This window comes from Ipomoea nil, unplaced genomic scaffold (assembly GCF_001879475.1).
Source record: "Ipomoea nil cultivar Tokyo-kokei standard unplaced genomic scaffold, Asagao_1.1 scaffold2926, whole genome shotgun sequence".
In the NCBI taxonomy this organism is placed as follows: Eukaryota; Viridiplantae; Streptophyta; class Magnoliopsida; order Solanales; family Convolvulaceae; genus Ipomoea; species Ipomoea nil.
The window spans coordinates 2,434,898-2,458,714 of record NW_017619354.1 but is presented as its reverse complement, the minus strand read 5'-3'; the positions used below and the strand labels follow the sequence as shown (position 1 = coordinate 2,458,714).

The window sequence follows — 23,817 nt, the reverse complement described above, 5'->3', positions numbered from 1 at the left end:
ACAATGTTACCAGTTTAGGGGACTTGAATGGAGCTTCTTTTTTTTTTTAGGGGACCCAATTGCACTATCCACTCGACTTAGGGGGCCAATTTGACACTTTTCCCTATTTTAAGTGTGTAATAAATATTAGGAGTAAGGGTCAAATTGGCCACTAGACAAAACATGAAAATACAATTAAGTCACTGAACAAATAAAAAAAGTTAAGAATAAGGTTCAAATTGACCACTGAACGTAATCTGAAAATGCAATTAGACCACTGAACGAAAAAAAAAAAAAGTACAATTAAGCCACTGAACACTCCAAATGTATGCAATTTCACCTGATAGCAGGTTACCATCAATTTTAACAGGTTACTTACTTACGTGGGAGTTGAGTTGACATTTTTAATAAATTTTAATAATAAATTTAAAATAATAATAATAATAATAATAAAATGAAACCCCGTCATTTTTTTATTTAATTTTTTTAAATTTATTATTAAAATTTATTTAAAATGTCAACTCAACTGCCACGTAAGTAGGTAACCTACTAAAATTGATGGTAACCTGCTATCCAGTGAAATTGCATACATTTGGAGTGTTCAGTGGCCTAATTGCACGTTTTTGAAGTGTTCAGTGATCTAATTGCACTTCTTTTTTTTTTCGTTCGGTGACATAATTACATTTTTAGGTTACGTTCAGTGGCCAATTTGAACTTTATTCCAAAAAGTTATAATCAGGTCATTGAACAAGTAAAATATGTGCAATTTCACCTGCTAACCGGTAAACTCCAGCTCCCGCTGGTTGTCTAGTGACGTGGACTCCTATGTGGCACTTTTCTTTTTATCATTTCCTTTGATGAACCTCATATTTTTGCACTTGTTCTTCATATTTCGAATTTTTTCTTAGTGTCCATGTTATGGGTTTCTTCTCCGACGATCCTCCACGACTGTCTCTCATCTGAAGTCTACTAGGTCCTGGTGGTTCACGGTCGTGCTCATCGGATTCTACTTGCTGGCAGTCTACCGGCGGGATGTTGGTGCTTGCTGTTGGGTTCCTCTTACACTGTTTCATCATTCATTCACTTCTTCTCCGACCAGATTGGGGGAGGGGGGACTACTCATTCAACAATGGGTCTCTCTCCGGCGAGTTTGGTGTCAACCGCGGAAGCAGTCTGTTTGTCTTGGTGGACTGGTCAACAAAATCAGTTCGTAGAGCCTGTCTCATCAAAGAGCAGTTACGAGCAGCATGCACACTGAGAAGCCTGAAACTTATAAAGATGAGTTGTTGCACTTATTATGATCGGCTATTAGTTCACATTATTGTAAATGTTACCATTGTACAATACAAAAGTTGAGCTCATGTAACAAGTAAAAGGACACGATTTGAAACTTTGTATTAAGACTTTAGCAATACAAAATTACTTTACATAATTATTCCAGCAACATATTTACCGTCAGATGCAATGGCATTGTGGAACGTGTTTACACAAATCTCCACTTGTTGACTTTGACTAGTCCAACTACTCAAACTCAACCACCTGCACTTCACACTTGGCTCGAGAACACCACACAATCAACCGCCGGAACATGCACTACACACATTGCATGCATGCATGCATTGTGCTCTAACGCCATCTGCCACACCAAACAACTACATACTTCCAATGCAATCTGCAGTATGCCTGCCCCTCTATACATTGGCTTCTACTTGGGCACAACTATTCAATCATTAGACCTTATATTTTATCAATTCTAATCGTAATTAATCAAAATAACCTCTCAATAACGATTAAAATGATGGACTATGTCAATAACTCTTGAAAACCAACAAATATATATCACAACTCTCTATTCTATATATTTAATAAAATTAAAAGATTGAATTCCAAATTTAATTTTAAAATCACTGGGAATTGAATTTGGCTCGCTCCTTTTTTATTAACATTATTGAAAACACACAAATAGTACAATTCAAACTCTGGATAAAATGATGAACTTTAATTTGTACAATTCAAACTCTTGAAAAAGCGAAATGTATATATACTAATGCAAATCCAGGTCTTTTTTTCAATATGGGGCAACGGCTTCTCACCAGCTAGCCTTCTTACCTTCCCACCTCATTATAAATTAAATGTATAATATATCAAAATATCAAATTAAGCCTTTCATGCAAGAGGACTGAATCCATTTTAACCCGAATTGAACAAAATAAAAGTGAACCCCACTGAAAAGTATACAACAAATGTCAAGAACAAACGAATGAATAACCAAAAGCCTTCCACACGAGAATTTTTGTTGTGTCTTCTCTCTCTCTCAAAGTAATCATTGCTCTTCTACCTCTTCATATGAAGACACTGCTGACAAACGTGCATCTTGTGACATTGCCGGTTAAAATCTCGATGCTGCGCTTCCGCTTATGTATTTTCAGGTTGGTCTTCAATTCTAATGCGAAAGATTTGATCTTTTTTATGAAGTTTGAAGTTTGAAGAGAAAATGGGGAAAGGCTCGAGGTTCTTGATTGGGGTTGCACTGCTCTGTTGTTGGATAGTGGTGGCTAATGCAGACTACATGCTCTACAAAGATCGCCGCCAGCCAGTCGGCCGGAGAATCAAGGACCTAATGAGCAGGATGACACTCAAGGAAAAAATTGGCCAAATGGTGCAGATTGAGCGCCAGGTTGCCTCTGCTCAGGTCATGAAGAAATACTACTTAGGTAGGTCTGCATTTTTGCAGGAGATTACTTCCTTTTTTGTGGTTTTATGTTTGATTGAACATAATACATGTTTCCTAGAAATGCAATATGTTTTTGAGTGACAAGAGAAACCGCAGTTACTAGCTGAGGGTGTGCACTGGGTAATTCCAGTCTCGTGATTCTATCTAGCAAAGAATCACAAAAAGGTAAGCCAGGTTAGGTTGCTCACTGACTCAAACCAAAAGAGTTAGTAAGCCAATAGGCTTTTTCTGGGTGTATGTTTCTACCGTCGGACACAGTGACTAATTTCTTCACTGGATTTTAGACACTTCCTCTGGGTGGGACAACTTGTCTGGAGATTTAAGGCTGCTCTATACCCAAAGCCAAGGATCAAATTCTTGACCCTTTGGTTAAGGATGGATGAGTTCCTTCCACTCACCACACCCCCCAAGTTAGTAAGCCAATAGGCTGCTACTGCTTAGAGTTGAACTTGTAACCTTTTGGTTACTTAAGTCAATAGACTGACCAACTTGCAGGTTGGGTTGTCCTAAATGAAATATGTTTTGATTACAAATGTGGGTGTGTAAGATGTTTCTTTGGAGTAGGGAGTGGCCTACTTCCTAGTAATGCAATATGTTGTGAATACAAATGTGAGTGTGTGTGGCATTTGTTTGGAGTAGGGAGTGTGTTGAGTAGTGGAGGAAGTGTTCCAAAGCAAAATGCATCAGCTGAGGCCTGGGTGGACATGGTGAATGGTTTCCAAAAGGGTTCATTATCGACCCGGCTAGGTATACCAATGATATATGGGATTGATGCAGTTCATGGTAACAACAATGCTTACAATGCTACTATTTTTCCTCACAATGTTGGCCTTGGAGCAACCAGGCAAGTTGATGATGTTCATAATTCTGTTTTCATATGGTTTTCAAGAACCCAATTCATATATTCTTCTTAAATGTAACTGTTGATCAGGGATCCTGAGCTGGTTAGGGAGATAGGAGCTGCAACTGCCCTTGAAGTAAGGGCTACCGGGATTCAATATGTCTTTGCACCTTGCATCGCGGTAAACGAATTTATTTCAGCTAAAAAAAACTCTGGATCTTGTTCTTGACACTCTCTTTAGACTTTAGCTATAACCGCCCAATTGAGCAGGTTTGCAGAGATCCAAGATGGGGCCGTTGCTACGAAAGTTATAGTGAAGATCCCGAGATTGTGAGGGCAATGACTGAGATCATTCCAGGCTTACAAGGCGAGGCTCCGCCTAATTACCCACTCAGTTTTCCCTTTGTTTCTGGAAGGTATAGTAACTGTAGTTGTTTCCCTTAAGTTTCTTGGATCATCATTATCACTCTCTATATATTAGCAAGTTTACATAAACAGCTAGGTATCAATTTCTTGGTTTAGCTAATACTAGGACTAGAAATTTGTAGAAATCAAAGTTGAGGTAAAGAAAAACTCGATATGGTCTGTTAATTTTATCATATGCAGAGAAAAAGTTGCGGCTTGTGCCAAGCATTATGTGGGAGATGGTGGCACATTGAAGGGCATTGATGAGAATAATACATTGGTCGATACGCATGACCTTTTCAGCATCCATATGGCGGGTTACTATAATTCTATTATCAGGGGCGTGGCGACTGTCATGGCCTCGTATTCGAGCTTAAATGGAGTGAGAATGCATGCAAATCGTGATATGATCACTGGATTCCTAAAGAAGACACTACGTTTCAGAGTAAGTATTTTTATGATGTTTTCGGGGCTCAAAATGACCAATCGAATTGAAACTGTTTTGTGAACTCTTTCCAGGGGTTTGTTATCTCGGACTTTAAGGCTATTGACAACCTTACTCCTACTGTGCATGGAAACTACACATATTCCATTCTAACTTCTATCAATGCTGGAATTGATATGGTTAGTTGATTGCTTTCCAAGAACTTTATTCCAATAATGTTTCGTGGTAAAAGATAACATTTGGTGTAAATTGCCAGGTTATGGTTCCATACAACTACACGGAATTCATTGATGGCCTAACGTATTTGGTGAAGAATAAGTTTGTTCCAGTAAGCCGAATTGATGATGCAGTTAAAAGAATTCTTAGGGTGAAGTTCGTGATGGGGCTTTTCGAGGATCCATTGGGTGATTATAGCTTGGTGCATCATCTAGGAAGTCGGGTAACGATTTCTGGACGAACTAGAGAGGTATACAAAGCCAAATCATATGAAATACTGCATTTTTTTTTGCAGAAACATAGGAAACTGGCAAGAAAAGCTGTGAGGAAATCTCTTGTTTTGCTGAAGAATGGTGCAAATGCAGATGAGCCAGTTTTGCCGCTTCAAAAGAAGGCATCGAGAATATTGGTTGCTGGAACTCATGCAGACAATATAGGCTATCAGTGTGGTGGATGGACAATTGAATGGCAAGGGCTTAGTGGCAATATCACAATAGGTAAAGAATTCATCATACTTAGATCATTCCTGTCGGGCAGAGGCCTGAAGGGCCAAGTCGAACACCAGGTGGTTAGGGAAATTGTTGGCCAGAGGCCTAATCCAGCACCCTGCCTTTCGAAATGTGGCATTTATTGTACGTTATGCAGATATAAAGAAATAAAGTTTAATGAACAAATGAATCTTTTTACAAGTACTACAATCCTCACGGCTATAAAGAACACCGTTGACACGAAAACACAAGTCATGTTCGAGGAAAATCCCGACCCTGAATTTGTCAAGTCCCGCAAGTTCTCCCACGCCATTGTCGTGGTGGGAGAGAAAACATATGCAGAGGGGAGCGGAGACAGCTCGAACCTAACAATCCCCGAACCCGGACCAAGCATCATCGCCAACGTCTGCCCCCATACCAAATGCGTAGTCGTTCTCATTACAGGTCGTCCCGTTGTGATCCAGCCATATCTCCCCCAGATTGATGCACTGGTAGCTGCTTGGCTTCCTGGAACAGAAGGCCAAGGGGTTGCAGATGTTCTGTTTGGTGATTATGGTTTCAGTGGTAAGCTTCCTTTTACATGGTTCAAGACTGTTGATCAGCTCCCTATGAATGTTGGAGATCCACATTATGACCCACTTTTCCCATTTGGGCATGGCCTCATCACAAAACCTACAAAATGAGGCATCTTTGTGGTTGTGTTTTGAGATGAATAAGTTTGTTGTGTCAGTTAGTTTAGCAGATAACAAGACTGTTGTTTATTTTAATGAAAATGTTAGTTTGAAAATCATTGAATGTTTCTTTATTTTGACCTCATCTTTACAACTATGCCACAGCTATAGCCACTTGGACATTGTTATAATAATATGCCCTTGTTTTCTTAAGCATTATCTTAAAGGGAATTTGTAATTTTTTTTAAAGGGTAAATGATGAAAAGTGACATAGTTAGATGTTGAATCAGTTGAGTATCATGTTTGAATATAGTTATTGAAAAAAAAAAATTAGTAGTTATTCGATTATCAAAATAACGAAAAAAAATAAAAATGAAAGTGATGGGTAAATATATACAAGTAATACCCTCAGGAACCACAAATGAATTATTAATGTAATAGTATACTCGAGTTAATTCCAGCAATGGTCCTCCGACTATATTGATTTTTCAAAATTAGTCCCCGACTTTTAATTTAGACACTATAGGTCCTTTGACTTTCAATTTCTTTCCAATTGAGGTCCTTTCGTCAGAATATGGTTAATTGGAATTTAAACGAAAGGGTAAACTTGTCCTTTCACCTGCCTATGTATTATTTTCCGTATGTCTCCCTTCGTATTTCGTTGATATACTAAACATCTCAATAACGGAGGAACGCACACACGAGCAATCAGCAAATGGGGAATGACGAGGAATATCGCGTATACAAGGGACTTTAAATGAAGGGGCTTCGACTGAGATTATCTTCATATATATCGCGTATACAAGGAAGAAATATGAAGAATAATACATAGGCAGGTGAGAGGACGAGTTTACCGCTTCATTTAAAGTTCAATTAACTGTATTCTGACGAAAGGACCTCAATTGGAAAGAAATTGAAAGTCAAGGGACCTAAAGTGTCCAAATTAAAAGTCAAGGACTAATTTTGGAAAATCAACATAGTCGGAGGACCATTGTTGGAATTACCTCTATTATACTTTCAAAAGTAAGTGTCCCTTAGAGAATATTATATTACTGAAAGGTAAAGTGTCTCTTGAAGAATATTATATTCATAAAGGGTCATATCCTACACCTATATAAAGGGTCCTAGCTCATTTAGAGATTTGAAGATCCTTAGACATTTAGGTCAACAAGTACTATTCACTCATATGTTTCAATTTCTCCATTTAGAGAAGTTGGTTTATGAATTCTCCAAATTCTTTAAGAAAGGTGAAGAATGGGGATGGAATAAGAATTTAAAAGAGTAAATAAGTTTTAAGTTTTTCAATTTTTTTACCTTTTCAATTTTCTATTTGCTTGAAAAATTCTTCATTTATCCACTTTGGTAAACCACCCTTATATCTTAATTGACTTGGATTAGCTTATGAATAATGATCATATGACTGAAGGGTTAGAGTCCTTTATATAGATGTAAGATATAATTTTTAGGAATATAATATTCTCTAAGGAACACTTGACATTTGAAAGTATAATATTACTAATTATATTAATAATTCACTTGTGGTTTCTTTGAGTAGTCTTGGTGTGTCTTTACTAATAGAAAGAGTTCATACCAAGTATAGTCATTGACTAAGTGATTTTATTCAATTTAGTTCTAAATGGCTTTTTGTGCTCAATTTAGTCATCCACTTTAATTGTTTTACACAATTTAGTCATTTGTTAAAAATTCTGTTAATTGACGGTTAGAAATATGATCATAATAGTAATTTCTCATCATTTATTTCATTTGGGAAGATTAATTATTCTTCACATTATTAAACTCCACGTAAAAATGAAGGTCTTCAATTATCAATTTCAACCCTAAAATAAATAAATAAATAAAAATTTGCCAACCGTTTTTTTAATAACTTTTTTAGTTGAATTTGAGTACCCAATCCTTAAAGAAATAGCAGAAACGTAGTAGTTATGAGAAATTACAATTAGAACAATAGGATATTATTTTTAACAGTCAATAAATATCATTTTTAACAAAAAATTAAATTGTATAAAAATATTAAAATTGATAACTAAATTGAACATAAAAAGTTATTTAAAATTAAATTGAGTAGTGAAGTCAAAAGTCTTATTAAATTTCTAAATATGAAATTAACGCAAAATTGAAATTTGTCCGTAACTCTTTTGAGTTTCGAGTCCCTTTCCTTAAAAAAACACGTTAAAAAGTTGTGTTTGTTGTCCAATACACAGAAGACTTTTTATACAAGTTGACTGAAGTTTCAGAAGTGGCCGGATTCCGCCGGTCTCTCTGGTTTTTTCTGGAAGGCGTCTAGGCGGAATTCGAAATCCCCAATTGTGGCTCGTATCCGTGCGAATTCAGATAATATAACGACTTGGATTTTGCACGGATTTTTTCTCTCATCCCAGGTGGTTAGATTCGACATATATTTCAGAAGAATTGAATTATTTCTTCCCCGGATAGATTATGGGGACACCGGCATTTCCAAATCTAGGGAAGCACTGCTCCGTCGACGATTGCCGGCAGATCGATTTCTTGCCCTTCACCTGCGATTGCTGCCACAAGGTGCCTTTTGTCTCTCTCCCTCTATGAATGCGCGCACTTTTTTATTTATTTTATTGTTTTCGATTCGTTTTCTGGATTTTGTGAAAATTGGAGAAAGAAGAGGTGTGAATAAGAAGTTAAAGGTTAATCTTTTCGATGTTTGCTGTCATTATATGTTATAATCGTACTGGAGTTGCAGTACTATCTTGATTTCACCATCAAGAGAGCTTCTAAACCTACCAGGTGTATTTTACTTTTAAGGGATGTTCCTGTCTCTTGGGGATATAGGCTCTGGGCTGCTAGAAATTCTTTTGCTAGACTACTTTGAAATTAGATGCAAAACTTGGGTGTGTTTACGGGAGAAATGAAAACTAAAGTCCCTTTACTCATACAGTACAGGTCTCTGATTTTATGAAAACAGAGATTGGAGAATGGAAAACTATAGAAATGAAAACTGGAAAATTGACTATTGTGTTGAGGAGAATGAATGTTATTCCAAGGCGAAGATTCTGTAGGTTGCTTTTAAGGCTTTTGCATTGTGGGATTTCGATTCGGTTTGAAGCGTTCAGTTGTCTAAGATTAATCTTTTGATCATTGATGAGTTAGGATGGGAAAGTGTATGCTTAAGAGCTTTTATTTTGTGTCAACTGGGCTTTTCAATTGTGTTCTTGGCTTGATTACAATTACTAACCCTTTTTCCTTCTCTTCTAATTCGATATCTTGATTTGACAGGTTTTCTGCTTAGAGCATCGTAGCTACGCTAGACATCAGTGTCCAAAGGGCAACAAACATGATGTCACTGTCGTTATCTGCCCGCTGTGTGCTAAAGGTGTCCACTTAATACCCGATGAAGACCCAAATATAACTTGGCAGTCACATGTAAACACTGATTGTGATCCGTCAAACTATGAAAAAGCCACAAAAAAGAGGAAATGTCCTGTGCCCCGCTGCAAAGAGGTCCTGACGTTCTCGAACACAATTAAATGCCGGGATTGTGATATTGATCATTGTTTGAAGCACCGGTTTGGACCTGACCATAATTGCCCTGGACCTAAAAAGCCAGAACCTGCTTTCCAGTTTTTGGGGTTTTTGAGTCGAAAGGAGGAGCCAAAGAAGGCTCCTGCACCATCATCCTCGAGATGGACCACGAGTCTCCTCAATGCTGCAACTTCTGGTATAGCAAAACTAAGCAACGAATTCAATCAAGCCCTGCAGATTGGCGGAGATGGAGGGGGCCCCCAAAGCAGCGTAAGCAAACAACAGGTCGAGCAATGCCCAATGTGCAACCTAAGATTCTCTACGGGTACAGCTCTTGTGGAGCATGTGCAGAAGGTCCATGAAAAGAATGGTGTAATGAATGTGTCAATTGACGTCTGCCCGAGATGCAGTAAAGGTTTTCGTGATCCAGTTTCCCTCGTGGAACACGTCGAAAGGGACCATGGAGGTGCTTCAAAAGCCTAGTGTGGATTTTCGAACTATACATAATACCAAAATGCAAGAAATGTAACACACTTAAACACATTCTTTTCAATTATTTGTAGGTTTGGTCTTCAACAATGTATAAATTTCATCCCTGCCTGAGTTCTTTGGGTTTGATAGTGGTGTATTGGATTGTTCATCATTGTGATATTCAAAGATCTTTCTTCCAAAGTGGTCATCGAGTATTACCTGTAGTTTCACTATCAAGTTAAATTTTATACTTCAAATGAAACATATTCTTCAATTTAGTATCAAGGCAAGCAAAACGAGTGCTCTCATGACAACACAATATAACGCTTGGTGACATTGTGCCAACCGTGGCCCCGAGCCAGGTTGTTGTTGATGTCAAACATCATCGTATAATAACATCAAATGTGCATTCCACTCGAAAGGGAGAGACCAACTGCCCCTTTTGTAGGAATGTGTTGAAGGGGAGCCACATATGTCTATTCTGTTTGCTTGGCTAATAAGTCTGCCTTTATGGAATTTGTTTGTTTGTTGCCTATATTGGAGAGGTTTTCCTTCAAACTTGCCTATGTATAATAAACCACCAAAAGCCAATGCATCTTGGCTCAATGATTGACAGTATTGTATAAATATTATGGAATTTAACAATGATAACAAAAATTTCACTTTGTGATATTTTTCAATGGAAAAAAGTGTGATTTTAATTGTTCAATTCTTAGTGTATAGCTGTTTTAGCAAATCGTCGCAATTTTACTAACGGTTCGAACTGAAAAAGTATGTGCCTAGTCATAATTTCAAGAACCCCATGTTTTTTGAATGAAGAACCCCAAGTTATTTTAACATGTAACGCACATAAGCACATTTGTTTTCAACCGTAATAGAGCTTTTTTCAAACTATTAATAAACGGGCTAAAATAAAAACAATTTGACATAAATGAGGACAAAATTTGTTCATCCATAATAGTAGTGGCTAAACCGACTAAATGCTAACATTCTTGTTTACATTCATGTATATAGTCTATGACGTGATAATATAAATTGATGATTACAAATGCTGTGGGCCCTTAGGGTTGGGGTTCAGCCTTTGGAATAATAATGATTACAAATTCAGTCATGATTACAGATTGCCACAATAATACAATTTTATCTATCTTCCATTCTCCTAACTATAGACTATTTCCTCCATTTTTGTACACCTTCAATTATTGATATGGGCGGCGAGTCATGGTTGTAGTTAATTTGTCCATTCTTGGATCTAAAAAAGGAACAATTTTCAGATCATAAACAACCCTACTAATAATATAATAATAATAAAATAATACAAGTGAACAACCAAGAAAACAACATTGCTCCTACATCAGCATCCAGATCACAGTGTAAATTCCCAAGCCCCACCACAAATGGGCAAGCTGAAGTTTGATTCAAGCGTACGAAAACCTCTCATCGCTGGCTTCTTCACCAAATCACACTTAAGTCTCATCTGTCGGCAACTCCAATTCCCTACACCTCTCTCTCTCGCAAACACGCACTTCAGGTGTTTGTGTTTTTGACTCTGAGAAGAGGAATTAAGCTCAACTCAAGTCAATGATGAGGTGAAGGAAGCGGGACTCGGAAGTTTCAGCACCAAAGCCACAGCTGTTGTGTTGGGCCAGTACGGGAGGGAGTTTCATTGGTTTGGGGAGTAGGCTGAAATGTTGGTTCAAGATCGGAACTCTTCGCCTCCGGGATCTCCCCGGGTGTCGAAATTTAGCAGAGATAAAGCAGCATCATTGCCCAGAACTCGCTTTGTGGAGACCAAGAATCTTGATTTCTCCGTGTGGGCTTCGGAGAATCTATACAAAATTCTCACCATTGTCCTCCTCGTTGCTACCGTTGCTGGCCTTTTTTACCTCCGCAACGCTGCTGGGGACGCTTCTACCCTGCTCTGCATCCAGTCCGCCCAGACCCAATCCATTAAATCCGAGTTGCCTAAAATCAACTGGAATAACATCCCTGCAATCCGAGATAAGTCCTCCCCCTACGCGAATTTCCGATCCGAGAAGTGGATCGTTGTCTCCGTGTCAGATTACCCCTCCGATTCGCTTGAGAAGCTTGCTAAGTTAAAAGGATGGCAACTGTTGGCTGTCGGGAACTCAAAGACTCCCAAAGATTGGAGCCTCAAAGGTACAATTTACTTGTCTTTGGAAATGCAAGCTCAATTGGGGTTTAGAGTTGTGGATTTTCTCCCTTATGATTCCTATGTTAGAAAAACTGTGGGGTATTTGTTTGCTATACAGCATGGTGCTAAAAAGATATTTGATGTTGACGATCGCACTGATGTTGTTGATAATAATATTGGGAAACATTTTGATGTTGAATTGGTTGGGGAGGCTGCAAGGCAGGAGGTCATTTTGCAATATAGTCATGAGAATCCTAATAGGACTGTTGTGAACCCGTATATACATTTTGGACAAAGGTCAGTTTGGCCAAGAGGTTTGCCACTGGAGAATGTTGGTGAGATCGGGGATGAGGAGTTCTACACTGAGATTTTTGGTGGGAGACAGTTCATTCAACAGGGAATTTCAAATGGTTTACCTGATGTGGATTCCGTTTTCTATTTTACTAGGAAATCAGGACTGGAACCATTTGATATTAGGTTTGATGACCATGCCCCAAAAGTGGCACTACCGCAAGGTACAATGGTTCCTGTTAACTCTTTCAATACCATTTTTCATTCATCAGCATTTTGGGGTTTGATGTTGCCAGTTTCTGTCAGTAGCATGGCATCTGATGTGTTAAGAGGGTATTGGGCACAGAGAATCTTGTGGGAAATTGGGGGGTATGTTGTGGTATATCCACCCACAATTTACCGATATGATAGAATTGCGGCATACCCGTTTTCAGAAGAGAAAGATCTTCATGTGAATGTGGGTCGGTTAATTAAGTTCTTAGTATTGTGGAGATCAAATAAACATCAATTGTTTGAGAAGATTCTGGAGTTGAGTTATGCAATGGCTGAGGAAGGTTTTTGGACGGAGAGGGACTTGGAGTTGACTGCTGCTTGGCTTCAAGATTTGCATGCTATTGGTTACCTACAGCCTCGTCTAATGTCTCTTGAATTGGATCTGCCAAGGGCAAGTATTGGCCATGGTGATAGGAAAGAATTTGTTCCTCAAAAGTTGCCATCTGTGCATCTTGGAGTTGAGGAAATTGGGACGGTGAATTATGAAATTGGAAATTTGATTAAGTGGAGGAAGAATTTTGGCAATATTGTGCTAATTATGTTCTGCAGTGGACCAGTTGAACGTACTGCTTTGGAATGGAGATTGTTATATGGCAGGGTATTTAAGACAGTAATTATACTGTCTGAGCAGAAGAATTCAGATCTTGCTGTTGTAAAGGGTCAGCTGGATTACATTTATAGGTGAGTCATGAGTATTCTGTCTCTTTAATTGCTGAAACAATTTCTTTCTGGTTTTCTTGTTGTTTTGGATAGTTACAGAGTGGAGTTTGTCTAGGATATGACGACACCTTAAAAAAAACACATACATACACACACACACACATATGGAAGGGTGTTTGGTGGGGAGAAGGGGGGTTGGGTGAAGAAAGGTGGGGACAAGGAGAAAATCAAATTGTATAGGGGCTAAGTTTGGCAATGGCTGGATGTCTATGAATATTGACTGTAACAATCTGGGTAGTTATTATAGGTTTTTGTTTTAATTATGGCACTGTGATTTTTAAGTTTTAACATCTGTATAAATGATGTTTTTTTTTTTTTTGAAAGGTATAAATGATGTTTTTAATTACATGTATCAGGGGAATAACCTTTTTAATACTCCGTATAACAGTAGGCATGTTGATTTTTTCAATATGCATTAAGACACTTAAATTTACCCTTCACTTTGATAAATTTTATAGGGATTCTAGACCAGTGTCTAATTTATTTCTTTCTTCATTTTGATGGTGGTTTCTGGAAAATTGTTGATACAGCATTCAAACAATTTACTTCAATTCGTTATATTGAATTTTAAAGCTAACTTTATGTGTGAAATCTTTTTCATTTTTAATATCAACTTCTTTATACTGTTCTCCCATTGTGTTTTGCAGGTTTCTGCCCAAGTTGTTTGATAGATACACTAGTGCAGAAGGCTTTCTGTTTCTTCAGGATGACACTGTCCTTAACTATTGGAACTTGATGCAAGCAGACAAGTCTAAGCTCTGGATCACTAATGAGGTATATGCAACCGGCAATTTAATTGATCGGTTAAATGTGCTTATCTAGTTATCCCTGTTTGGTAAAATAGTTAGTCTATAGTCAATTTTGGCTTATTTGACCACTATTAATTGTTTGACTTGGTTAAAAAATCAATTCCAAAATGCTAAAATTCAAAAAGCTGCTCAAAGCAGCCTTTTCAATTAGCTTTTTGAGAAAAGAAATTATACCAAGCAGCTACTCGTATTAGCTAAAAGCTAATTTACCAAAACACTTTCTACAATCAGCTAATGTTATCAACTAGTTATACCCTCTAATTAACCCAATCAGCTAAGAGCTAACAGCCATCAGCTAATAGCCATCAGCTAACAGCCATTTACCAAACGGGGCAATAGTTATATAGATTTAGTGCATAGCTTTCAGATAGAAAGATATTAAGCTTATTTACTTTGCTGTCCATTAACTTCTCACTTTTTTTATATCCTATCATGCTACCCAACTGAGAATTATGTATAGAAATAACTTCTTTCTAATTCACTCAGGTATCGAAGTCTTGGACTTATACTTCAATTGCTGGTAGTTCTGATTGGATATCAAAGCAAGCAGGTTTGGTAAAGAAAGTAGTGGACACAATGCCAGTACACTTTCAAGTCAATTACAAAGAATCGGTGAAAAGTGACCAGAGCCTCACATTATGTGAATCTGAGGTATTCTATGTTCCTCGGCCCTTTGTAACCGATTTCATTGATCTCGTGAATCTAGTAGGCGAACTCGACATCCATCACAAGGTTGCAATACCCATGTTCTTTATGGCAATGGACTCGTTGAAAAACTTTGACCCGGTGTTTAATTCAATGGTATATAAGGAGAAGCAACCTAATAATTCAACATATTATTCTGCCGAAGCGCCTGCAGTTCACCCATGGAAAGTATCAAGTGAGCAAGAGTTCATCAAACTGGTCAAGGCTATGGCTGCGGGCGACCCCCTGCTAATGGAGTTGGTGTAATGGTAGATGTGAAGGAAGGGTTGATTATAATATAAAACTTGAGGGAATCAGAGAGTGAAGATAGAAAAACTAAAATGCAGATATCAATTGCTCTGCAATTCTTTGTAGAATTATTTTTGTAGGGGGAACTGCAGGTGTTGCTCTTGTAGATTTCTGCATTATTGTTTTGTAATAGATTCAATTTCAATTGTACACAGTGAACTGTGATAGAATATATGATTTTCACTGACTGTAAATCTTCACATTTACACAAATGAGAAATGAAATTGCTGGTGCAAATTCTTTTGAGGTTATAATATTTGATCTTTTTATCAGATTAGCAGCAGATGAACAAATTATTTACTGTAGTAAATAAGTAGGCCCATAGAATCCAAAATTCCAAATAGTGTAAATTAGGGAAGCAGGGTGAGCAGTGAGAATATCTCTCCATTCCAAAATTTTGTAAGGGGAGAGAGTGTAACACCCCGTGTTACGGCCCTTAATCCCGAATTAATTATTTAATTAATTCCATTAATAATAATTAAAAAGGATTTAATTTGATTAGAAATCCTTTTGATTAAAAAATTTGACCGCCATTTTTTCTACCCATTATAGGCCTAATTCTCTTGGGCTCTTATTAGTGTGTATATATATATATATATATATATATATATATATATATATATATTTAGGGTTTGTATACAATATAGTGAAAATTCAATTAATTGACTAAATTGATAAATTTTGATTAATTTTGTTTTTTTTATCAAAATATTTTAGTTTAGTTCACTCTCTAAGATTTTTAAAAGTTTTTATTAATGATGAATTTCATTCAAAAGTGTTAGTTTGTGTGTATATTCACTCTTTAATATGTTCTTATTAATTTGAAAATATGAACTCAGTTGAATTCAATTAATTCAACTTCGTTATTAATCATATTACCATTCATAATTGAGACTCTGACTATTCCGAATATTTTAAAGTTATTTTTTTTAAAAAAAATTAATTTTTTTAATAATTTAATTGTTATATTTTTAAGTAACACTAAACATGTTAAATAATTTTTTTTAATAAAATTATTTTCATTAAATATATTTCTTGAAAATGTTTTTAGAAAAAATTTAATTGATGGAAAAATATTAAACCCTTCTGGGTTTAATGCCTTTGGTGGCTTGGTGCTCATTAACTAAAGACTCCCATTTGTTTACTGGAGGGAGACTCTTTCCCTAACTCCGCTAGCAGGCCCCAAGCGCCACCTACCCCCGCCGCCGTCCGCGCATTTGAGAGTAGCAAGCTAATTTTTCTAAGGTAACCATTTATCCATATTCATTTGCTTATTCTCTTTTTTTTTTTTTTTTTTTTTTTTTTGATTAATTTTTCCATTGTTCTTTCTTCTTATCCGGATGTTCTCCATGGAACTAGTTGGTAGCAATATCTTTTTCTTTTTTTTTCTATTGTGTTTATTCAAAATTACTTCTATCGTTTCCCTTGATTGTTGAAGTTGAATGCAAAAGTTTGGCATGGTTCCGCAGTCGCAATCGTTGGGTTTACTTTTTTTTCCTGCTTATTAAAATGGGAATGGCTGTTTTTGGGTATTGATACCTAGTTCTTTGCTTTCTGCTTAATGGTGGGGACTATTTAGGGATACAGGAGAATGGATACAGCTAATGGGTCAGGGGATTTGTCGTCACAGATGGAGCTGGACGCATTTCGACGCCTTTTTCCTTTGCGCTTTCACGAGCGTTATCTGGGTGAATCTATTCGGCCCGATGGCCGAGCACTTGGAGAAGCTAGATATACAACAGTTGTGCTTGGTTGGCTAATTTCTCTTTTGATTCAAATGCTATTGTGTAATGTTCAATTCGGTTCTCTCTTTTAGGTTGCCTTTCGAATTGTGTCTGGTTTTTTATATGTAGGTAGTGTAGCATCTGCGGATGGATCTGCACTGGTGAAGATTGGTTCCACTGTAAGTACATTGTTTCTTTTAGTGTTTAAATTTATTATGTGCATTTATTATTCGTCTCGATCAAAGATTTTATTGCTCTGTTATCTTGCATTATGAATAGACAATGTTGGCTGCGATCAAGGTGGAAGTCATGACTCCAAGTGCGGATTCTCCAGATGAGGGATCCATAGGTTAGGTTTCTATCGTAATTACCATGTGTTGTTGTCTTGTCGATATAATTCTTATAAATTTCTCGACTTTTGATTTCAGCTGTTGAATTCCATATGCCTCCGATTTGTTCTTCTCTTGTTCGACCTGGCAGGCCCGCAGAGGCAGCTCCAGTCATTTCTAAACAACTATCTGACACCATAGCTAGGTGTGATATATAGCAATTCATTGCTTTTTAATAGCTTTACCTTTGAATTTCGTGATGTGTGATTTGGTATGACTAGTTATCTTCTTGTGAATCACTTTTTGCTTAACTTTTGAAGAAGAAGAAAAGAGGATGATCAAATGACTAAATTGCCCTCAAGATTTTATCCATTAAAATCTTTTTCGGCCACTTTTCGCCGACAATTTGGCCGGATAGACTGGAATTGAGAAAAATTGAATAGTTACAGTACTAAATTGACAGTTTTGAAACTGGTGGATTGAAATTAACAACATTCCAATAGTCATAGGACCAGTGAAAGTAACTCTATTCAGTATCTTCATGATATGATTACTCTATTATCTTATTGTGAGTTTTTAATGCAATAGTCACTCTTATGGGATATAATTGATAGAGATTTTAAATTAGTAACCACACTAATTTTGGCATTCTTCTAATTTTGTTCTTACACTTTTTGTAGCATATCATCTCACACATTTAATACCATTATTTGGATTATTAAGAAAAAAAGAGGGAAAGGAAATTTGCAAAGTATCAGCTTTTATTTGTACCAAAAAGATTTATGAAAGTCGCCTATTTCTCTTGTGAACTGAAAATGTTGTAAAAGAAAGATAGTCTAAAATAAAAAACAATTACTTAATATCAAATTGGTGAAACTCAGTTAAATACGGGCTGTTACTTGAGCATGATCTATGTCTACTTATTTATTATGTGTTCCTCAAAATGATATTGAAACTTTCAAATTTCACATTTCTTTACGCATTTACTTGTTTGTTTTCTATGCTTGCTATTTGGAACTCTTGCTTTTCTCATGGAAACGATGTACCGTGCTGACAAACTATAATGTTCCCAGTTCTGGCATGATTGACTTGAAAGAACTGTGCCTGGCCAGTGGGAAAGCTGCTTGGATGGCCTACCTGGTGAGGGATTTAATGATTTATTTTTCTTGTCTTCTTTTATTCTTGCCTCTGATATGTTTTTTGCAAGTAAAAATTTTTAGCACAAGCCAAAGTGTACTGTTCCTAAGATCTTCAACCAGGCCAGAGTGTTGCTAATTATGTTATCCTACACAATTTTATCTAATAATACGTAGCATATTAAATTGTCAATCAAAATTTTGCCAGTAAATGTAAAGCTTCGGATTACGATTTGCTTTTCAATTTCATGGTTGCCTATGTCGAACTGGTTTTAGTAAGTATTGCAGCAGAACGTGCATTGCTTCGTACTTCTGCCTCTGAATACTTAAAATCATTTTACAGGACATATACTGCTTGGATGCTGATGGTGCACTGTTTGATGCTGCATTACTCTCAGCGGTTGCTGCTTTTTCACATTGTGAGTGTTGCGATTTCACACTTCTTTCCTTGTTCATCCAATTTCTTCCAATCCCGATTGCATAGTTAGGCGTCGCCTAGGCGACGCCTTGGCGTCCTGTCGGTGGAGACAGGACGCCTGGAGGCTTCGCCTCGCCTGAAAATGGTGAGGCAAGCTCCGGCGTCGCCTTTGCATCCCAGACGACACCATAAACCCTACCCATTTTTAACTTTAACTTTTAAAAAAAAAATGGTATGAGAAGAAGAAAGCCAACCCAGTGACCCACAGCCACTGCCGTCGCCGTCCCACCGCCGTGGGTCGTCATTGGTGCTTCTTTCTTCTCCCACCGCCGTCGTCGATTGCCATTCTTGATTTTTTTTCTTCCTTTTCCTTCGTTCTTTCTTCTTGGCTTCTTCGTTTAGACTTATTTACTTTATATTTACTTTATTACTCCTAGAAAGTTGTAGCCTTGAGAAAAGGAATAGTTTTCTGCTTCTGTTTTGTAATGAAAGCTACTGCAGCTACAACTTCCTAGAATATAATAAATAAGGCTATAATAAATAAGGCTGCCTATTTCCACTGCCTATTTCCACATATATTATATATAATTCTTCCCAATATATATTCTCATATTATTATTATTATTATTATTATTATTATTATTATTATTATAACTAGTTATATCATTAGCTGATTGTATAAAAGTATTTGGTAAATTAGCTATTTACTGATTACATACAAAATGACTATCTCAAAAGCTGATTGAAAAAGTTACTTTAAGCAGTTTTTTAAATTTTAGCATTTTGAAGTAATAAGTTCTTATAAAAATATAATTAATTAAAGGGAAAATTGTAAAAAATGCCTCTCTATAATATGTCAATTATCAATGTCACCCTTGAATTATGAGTGGTGTAAATGTTGCCCCTCATTTATCAAAATGATGCACATATAGCCCCTCCCGTAACGGACTTGTGGTTCCCCACCGAATTACAATTAAAATTAAAATTACAATTAAAATTAATTGTATGGTTAAAATTAAAATTAATTGTATGGTTAATATAATTTCTAATTATGTACATATTCAAATAAACTTATAGAGAGAATTTACATAATTACATAATTACATTGATTTATTCTTAATTGTATTTCATCTATATTATAATTTTCACAATACGAATAATAACTAAGATAATTACATTTAGAAAGTAAATTTCAAATTTTGTATGAGTAAATTTAAACTCTAATTGAACACATTTTTTTATATGATTATATAATATATTCTTTATGCACATGTCATTCCATAAACCCAAATGTCATTCTATAAGTCCAAGTCTACTTTTTGTGGAGATAATTCAAATGTATTTTTTTTCTTTTAAAAGTCCTAAGTTTAGAAATCCAGAAAAACATTAAAGACCCATACGATATAGACATTTATATATATATATATATATATATATATATATATATATATATATATATATATTTAAAATTTTATTTATGGCTCAAATGATTTTCTTTTTTATTCTGAAGTCCAATAATTGACCCACGACCTGCAACATTTGCTTTCTTCATCCCTTCTCGCTTCTGCCATTTCTTTGAAGCATTTGAGAGGGAGAAAAATTATATGTAGAGGCTTGCATTAATTGCACTGTTTTAGATATCGAATAGGCTTTCATCGAAAATTTAATTAATATTGTAATCCCAAGAAGAACCATATATAACAAAAGCATATCAAATAAGCTTTCATTGTAAAGCCAGAGATTTAATTGATATTGCATCGTTTCATATTTTCTATTAATCGGGAATCGGAATCCTTAATCCTAATATCATAACATTTAATAACTCTATTAATTCAATAAATGTAATCCTTTGTTATGGGCGAGAAAAAAATAGCTATTTTATTTTTCAAATGTTGTGTGTGTGTGTGTGTTTTTTTTTTTTTTTTTTTTTAATCGTAAAGGATGTTGGGGCTATTTTATATTTATAGCTAGTAATAATAATAATGTTGGTAATTAATTGTAACATTAATCTTAATTATTTGGGGCTATTAATATGTTACTTCCCAACCATATAGCTTTATTATAGTTTAGATATATAAAATATGCTGGCAGTAATTGTTGTATAATATGAGAATATATATATATATATATTACCCATCGCCTAGGCGCCTAGGCGACAAGGCGGTCGGGGAGCGCCGCGACTTAAAAGGGCGCCGTGATAACTATGCCCGATTGTATATTTGATTGGCAAGTGTTATTTAGCTCACATTGTTTGAGTCTCAAATGGTCTTTATCATTCTTATCCTCTGGAAGGCTACTGAATTAAAGAGAGCTTTCTTTTGTTTCAGTGGAAATTCCTGTAGCTTCTTTGAATGATGATGGGAGAGTAGTTCTTGGCACTAAAAAGAAAAACAAAAATGAGGTTCCAGAGCCGGAAAACGAGCCTGTCACTAAAGAAGAGAAGAGAAAACTACATCTGAACAGCGTTCCATTCTCCTTGTCATGCGTACTTCACAAAAACTATATCCTAGCAGACCCTACAGCTGAGGAAGAGTCCGTAATGGAAACTGTTCTTAATGTGGTATTGGATTCGTCTTATCAACTCGTATCACTTTACAAGCCAGGTGGACCTGCCCTTGCCAGCACTTCAGTTATCCAGGTTGGCCCGCATCTTGATCTTTGTTTTCTATCATTCAGAGTATGTACAAATGTTGGCTGCTACTATTTTATTGAATTATGTTTTAAATCAAGAACCAGAAGCCCCAAAATTTGAAAACATCAACAAAATGTAGTGTATGCAAAAATACCAAAAAACTTTAGTAATATTAAGAAGCGGGGTTGCCTACTATCTTTTTTGGTCAGGCCATGAGGTGTCCTGAGCAGACCCTAACTGTAGGAGTCACCTTTAAGCCCGTACTATACTCCGACTAATCCCCATTCGCATCGGCCGGCCCAATTAAGGGGCAAAGTGCTGGCCAGATTGGTTTTTCCGGGTTTGAACTCCTGACCTCTCATCAAGAGAGTGCACGCTCACTCACGCCAGCCAAGCTGGTTGCCTACTATCTTACCATCTGACTACTACTCATCACAAAGCCTTGTCTTGACTTCAGGATTGCGTTGCATTGACAAAGCAGAGAGTCAATCAACTAAAGAATATACTGAGCGAAGCTATATCCGATATGGACGTGGACTGAAGGCACCGGTTTATCTGTCTTCTCAAAGTATCACTGCTTTGCCATACTATTGTTGGATCACGTTAGCTATCTTCTAGCTAGAACCGTCGTTAAGAGTGATTATCTCGATGTTGACTGCTCAGGCTGTGGGACAATGGGAGCATAAAGCATAATCTAGATTTGTTGTTTAGAGATATTACTTTGTTTTTAGTCTGTTCCCTTTATTTTTCTTCCAAGAGGTCAATACTAGAATATTTTGTAAGATTAGGAAATTTTGGTTGTACATGAAGAAATGGATTTTCTTTTACTTAATGCTGGAAGAAGTGAAAATTTTGTAATGGACAGTATTTCCTCACTACTTTTGTTGTGCTTCCCCAATTTATAGCATTTCGAATTCTGGGTTGAAACTTAATGTTGTAATGTTATTTTTTCAAAAAATTTTATAATGTATTTTGTGCTTTACAAGTTGTACTTGTTTATATGCACCTCTAGCAAAATACAGGCATTATAATTCATAAAAATTATAAAAACCTGACATAAAGTCATTAATCTAGTGGTAGGGTGGATGTTACTTCCACTAATATATTAGAGTTACGGCTTCTCAGGTTAGAGTTTGTGCCCTTGGGTTCTATAGATTAAAAAAAAAAAATTGTAGATTAACAAGAGCGTGGCGTGCATGTCGGACGCATTCTGGTGCTTTTTAATGCGGCAAGAGACATATTTTTTTTATTTTTTTTGGTGTCCCACTTTGAAGATAAAAAACTTTTTTTTTTGTGGGTCCCACTTTGAAGACAAAAAAATCAAGTTCTCGCACAACTGCAAAGGATCTATTTCCTTCTCTCTCCTCTTCCTCCTCCACATAAACATTACAATCCCTCCCCAAAACTCACTGTTGTGGTTGCCTTAAGTTGACATAGATTGGAGATTAGGTTCCGACGAAAGTGACAGCAACTCGGGATTTACCTTCTTTTTAGCAGGAATTTTAAGGACTTAAAATTAATCTAGTCTAAGCTGAAATTAAAAAAAAAAAAAAAAAAAATCCTTTTTGGGTGTTACGTTGTAGAATACGCAATGGATCGGAGTTATTTTTGATGCCAAAATGTGCAGTAGAAGGCATCTCTTGAAATCTCCGGGCAAACAGAATCAGCTGGCCGGTTACCTCTGAAAAAAGTTGCAGATTGCTGGCGTTGCTATAATGAAGAAAGATTCTGAGAATGCATATATAAACACCCTACATGCATATACTCATGCATCTCCCACAACTTGGTCATTCATTCTTCATTAATCACATACATAAAATGGGCAGGGAAATCAGAACAACAGCAGTAGTGTTGGGCATGATGGTGGTGGCCGCAGTTTTCTTCTACCCCGGCAGCTCGTCCTCGGACGACCACCATACTCATGGTGGCACGATGATTGGCAATGGAAACGAGGCAGCGGCGGCGGAAGCAGAGTATTTGTGGGCAGAATTGCGGAGGAGGAGACTGGAAAGATGCCCTTGTTATCCTTGCTGCGCAGAGCCATGCCCTTGTACTTTCCCTCCCCCTTCTCTATCCTAGCTAGCTTCTCAGTATGTGAAGTGGGAAGAAAGAGTTCGTTATTCCTATCCAGTAATAATAATGTTATACGTGTGGGTGTGTTATATGTACAAGGTTATAATAATATGGTATTGTGTTGTAAAATAAATAAATAAATAAATAAATAAATAAATATATATATATATATATATATATATATATATATATATACACACAAGATAATAAGGGTGTATGTTTGAAAATCAGGAATCAAAACCTTGAACCTCTTCTATGTTTTCTCAATGATTCCAAAGAACTTTGCTTGAAGTCTTAAATTTGTTTCTTAATTTGATAAACGGAAAATTTACTCCTTGTGCAATTGGTTCCGACCACGATCTAAAGTAAGCATTATGTCATGCCGTCATGATCATAATCTAAAGTAATTATTATTTCATGGACTTGTTTTTTAGACAAGAATTTCAAAGAAACTTAAGAAATAACTCAAAAGCTTTGTAAGGGACTTGGATTACTTAAATT

The 23,817-nt window shown here is 36.4% G+C and overlaps 4 protein-coding genes across 8 annotated transcripts; all 4 read left to right on the top strand.

Annotated features, from left to right (window-relative positions):
* The first annotated feature begins 2,373 nt into the window (after positions 1–2,373).
* On the top strand, positions 2,374–5,898 carry LOC109161886 (beta-glucosidase BoGH3B-like). 3 transcript variants are annotated; one of them, XM_019310448.1, is made up of 9 exons: positions 2,374–2,693; positions 3,353–3,557; positions 3,645–3,735; positions 3,825–3,970; positions 4,161–4,404; positions 4,479–4,583; positions 4,718–4,843; positions 4,916–5,117; positions 5,553–5,898. In XM_019310448.1, exons 1-9 carry the CDS (start codon positions 2,474–2,476, stop codon positions 5,789–5,791), a joined length of 1,578 nt encoding a protein of 525 aa, XP_019165993.1. In that variant the 5' UTR covers positions 2,374–2,473; the 3' UTR covers positions 5,792–5,898. The 3 variants fall into 3 exon arrangements, with proteins under 3 accessions (XP_019165993.1, XP_019165994.1, XP_019165992.1); XM_019310449.1 differs by having other exon boundaries at positions 4,661–4,843; positions 4,916–5,106; positions 5,296–5,898; XM_019310447.1 differs by having other exon boundaries at positions 4,661–4,843.
* Positions 5,899–7,988: 2,090 nt separating this feature from the next.
* On the top strand, positions 7,989–9,966 carry LOC109161890 (zinc finger AN1 and C2H2 domain-containing stress-associated protein 13-like). Its single transcript, XM_019310456.1, has 2 exons — positions 7,989–8,335; positions 9,047–9,966. The coding sequence occupies exons 1-2, from the start codon at positions 8,237–8,239 to the stop codon at positions 9,773–9,775; spliced, it is 828 nt and encodes a 275-aa protein (XP_019166001.1). The 5' UTR covers positions 7,989–8,236; the 3' UTR covers positions 9,776–9,966.
* A 1,118-nt stretch (positions 9,967–11,084) lies between these two features.
* Positions 11,085–15,255, top strand: LOC109161884 (probable glycosyltransferase STELLO1). The gene is made up of 3 exons (XM_019310446.1): positions 11,085–13,163; positions 13,850–13,976; positions 14,498–15,255. The coding sequence occupies exons 1-3, from the start codon at positions 11,452–11,454 to the stop codon at positions 14,960–14,962; spliced, it is 2,304 nt and encodes a 767-aa protein (XP_019165991.1). The 5' UTR covers positions 11,085–11,451; the 3' UTR covers positions 14,963–15,255.
* Positions 15,256–16,115: 860 nt separating this feature from the next.
* On the top strand, positions 16,116–22,228 carry LOC109161889 (exosome complex component RRP43). Of its 3 annotated transcripts, XM_019310455.1 has the most exons (10): positions 16,116–16,249; positions 16,584–16,755; positions 16,858–16,907; positions 17,008–17,077; positions 17,157–17,262; positions 18,131–18,197; positions 18,537–18,612; positions 20,939–21,249; positions 21,701–21,796; positions 21,841–22,228. In XM_019310455.1, exons 2-9 carry the CDS (start codon positions 16,596–16,598, stop codon positions 21,782–21,784), a joined length of 924 nt encoding a protein of 307 aa, XP_019166000.1. In that variant the 5' UTR covers positions 16,116–16,249; positions 16,584–16,595; the 3' UTR covers positions 21,785–21,796; positions 21,841–22,228. The 3 variants fall into 3 exon arrangements, with proteins under 3 accessions (XP_019166000.1, XP_019165999.1, XP_019165998.1); XM_019310454.1 differs by having other exon boundaries at positions 21,701–22,228; XM_019310453.1 differs by lacking the exons at positions 21,701–21,796; positions 21,841–22,228 and adding an exon at positions 21,309–21,397 and having other exon boundaries at positions 20,939–21,277.
* The last annotated feature ends 1,589 nt before the right edge of the window (positions 22,229–23,817 follow it).

What these genes read in the sequence shown, in the direction of transcription:
- LOC109161886 (XM_019310449.1), top strand. Translation starts at nt 2,474, where the DNA reads ATGGGGAAAGGCTCGAGGTTCTTGATTGGGGTTGCACTGCTCTGTTGT. An exon ending in TTTCCCTTTGTTTCTGGAAG is followed by an intron (nt 3,971 to 4,160) that starts GTATAGTAACTG and finishes TATCATATGCAG; the next exon opens with AGAAAAAGTTGCGGCTTGTG. An exon ending in TGCATCATCTAGGAAGTCGG is followed by an intron (nt 4,844 to 4,915) that starts GTAACGATTTCT and finishes TTTTTTTTGCAG; the next exon opens with AAACATAGGAAACTGGCAAG.
- LOC109161890 (XM_019310456.1), top strand. Translation starts at nt 8,237, where the DNA reads ATGGGGACACCGGCATTTCCAAATCTAGGGAAGCACTGCTCCGTCGAC. An exon ending in CCTGCGATTGCTGCCACAAG is followed by an intron (nt 8,336 to 9,046) that starts GTGCCTTTTGTC and finishes TTGATTTGACAG; the next exon opens with GTTTTCTGCTTAGAGCATCG.
- LOC109161884 (XM_019310446.1), top strand. Translation starts at nt 11,452, where the DNA reads ATGTTGGTTCAAGATCGGAACTCTTCGCCTCCGGGATCTCCCCGGGTG. An exon ending in CAGCTGGATTACATTTATAG is followed by an intron (nt 13,164 to 13,849) that starts GTGAGTCATGAG and finishes TGTGTTTTGCAG; the next exon opens with GTTTCTGCCCAAGTTGTTTG. An exon ending in AGCTCTGGATCACTAATGAG is followed by an intron (nt 13,977 to 14,497) that starts GTATATGCAACC and finishes TAATTCACTCAG; the next exon opens with GTATCGAAGTCTTGGACTTA.
- LOC109161889 (XM_019310453.1), top strand. Translation starts at nt 16,596, where the DNA reads ATGGATACAGCTAATGGGTCAGGGGATTTGTCGTCACAGATGGAGCTG. An exon ending in TGGTGAAGATTGGTTCCACT is followed by an intron (nt 16,908 to 17,007) that starts GTAAGTACATTG and finishes CATTATGAATAG; the next exon opens with ACAATGTTGGCTGCGATCAA. An exon ending in CTATCTGACACCATAGCTAG is followed by an intron (nt 17,263 to 18,130) that starts GTGTGATATATA and finishes TAATGTTCCCAG; the next exon opens with TTCTGGCATGATTGACTTGA.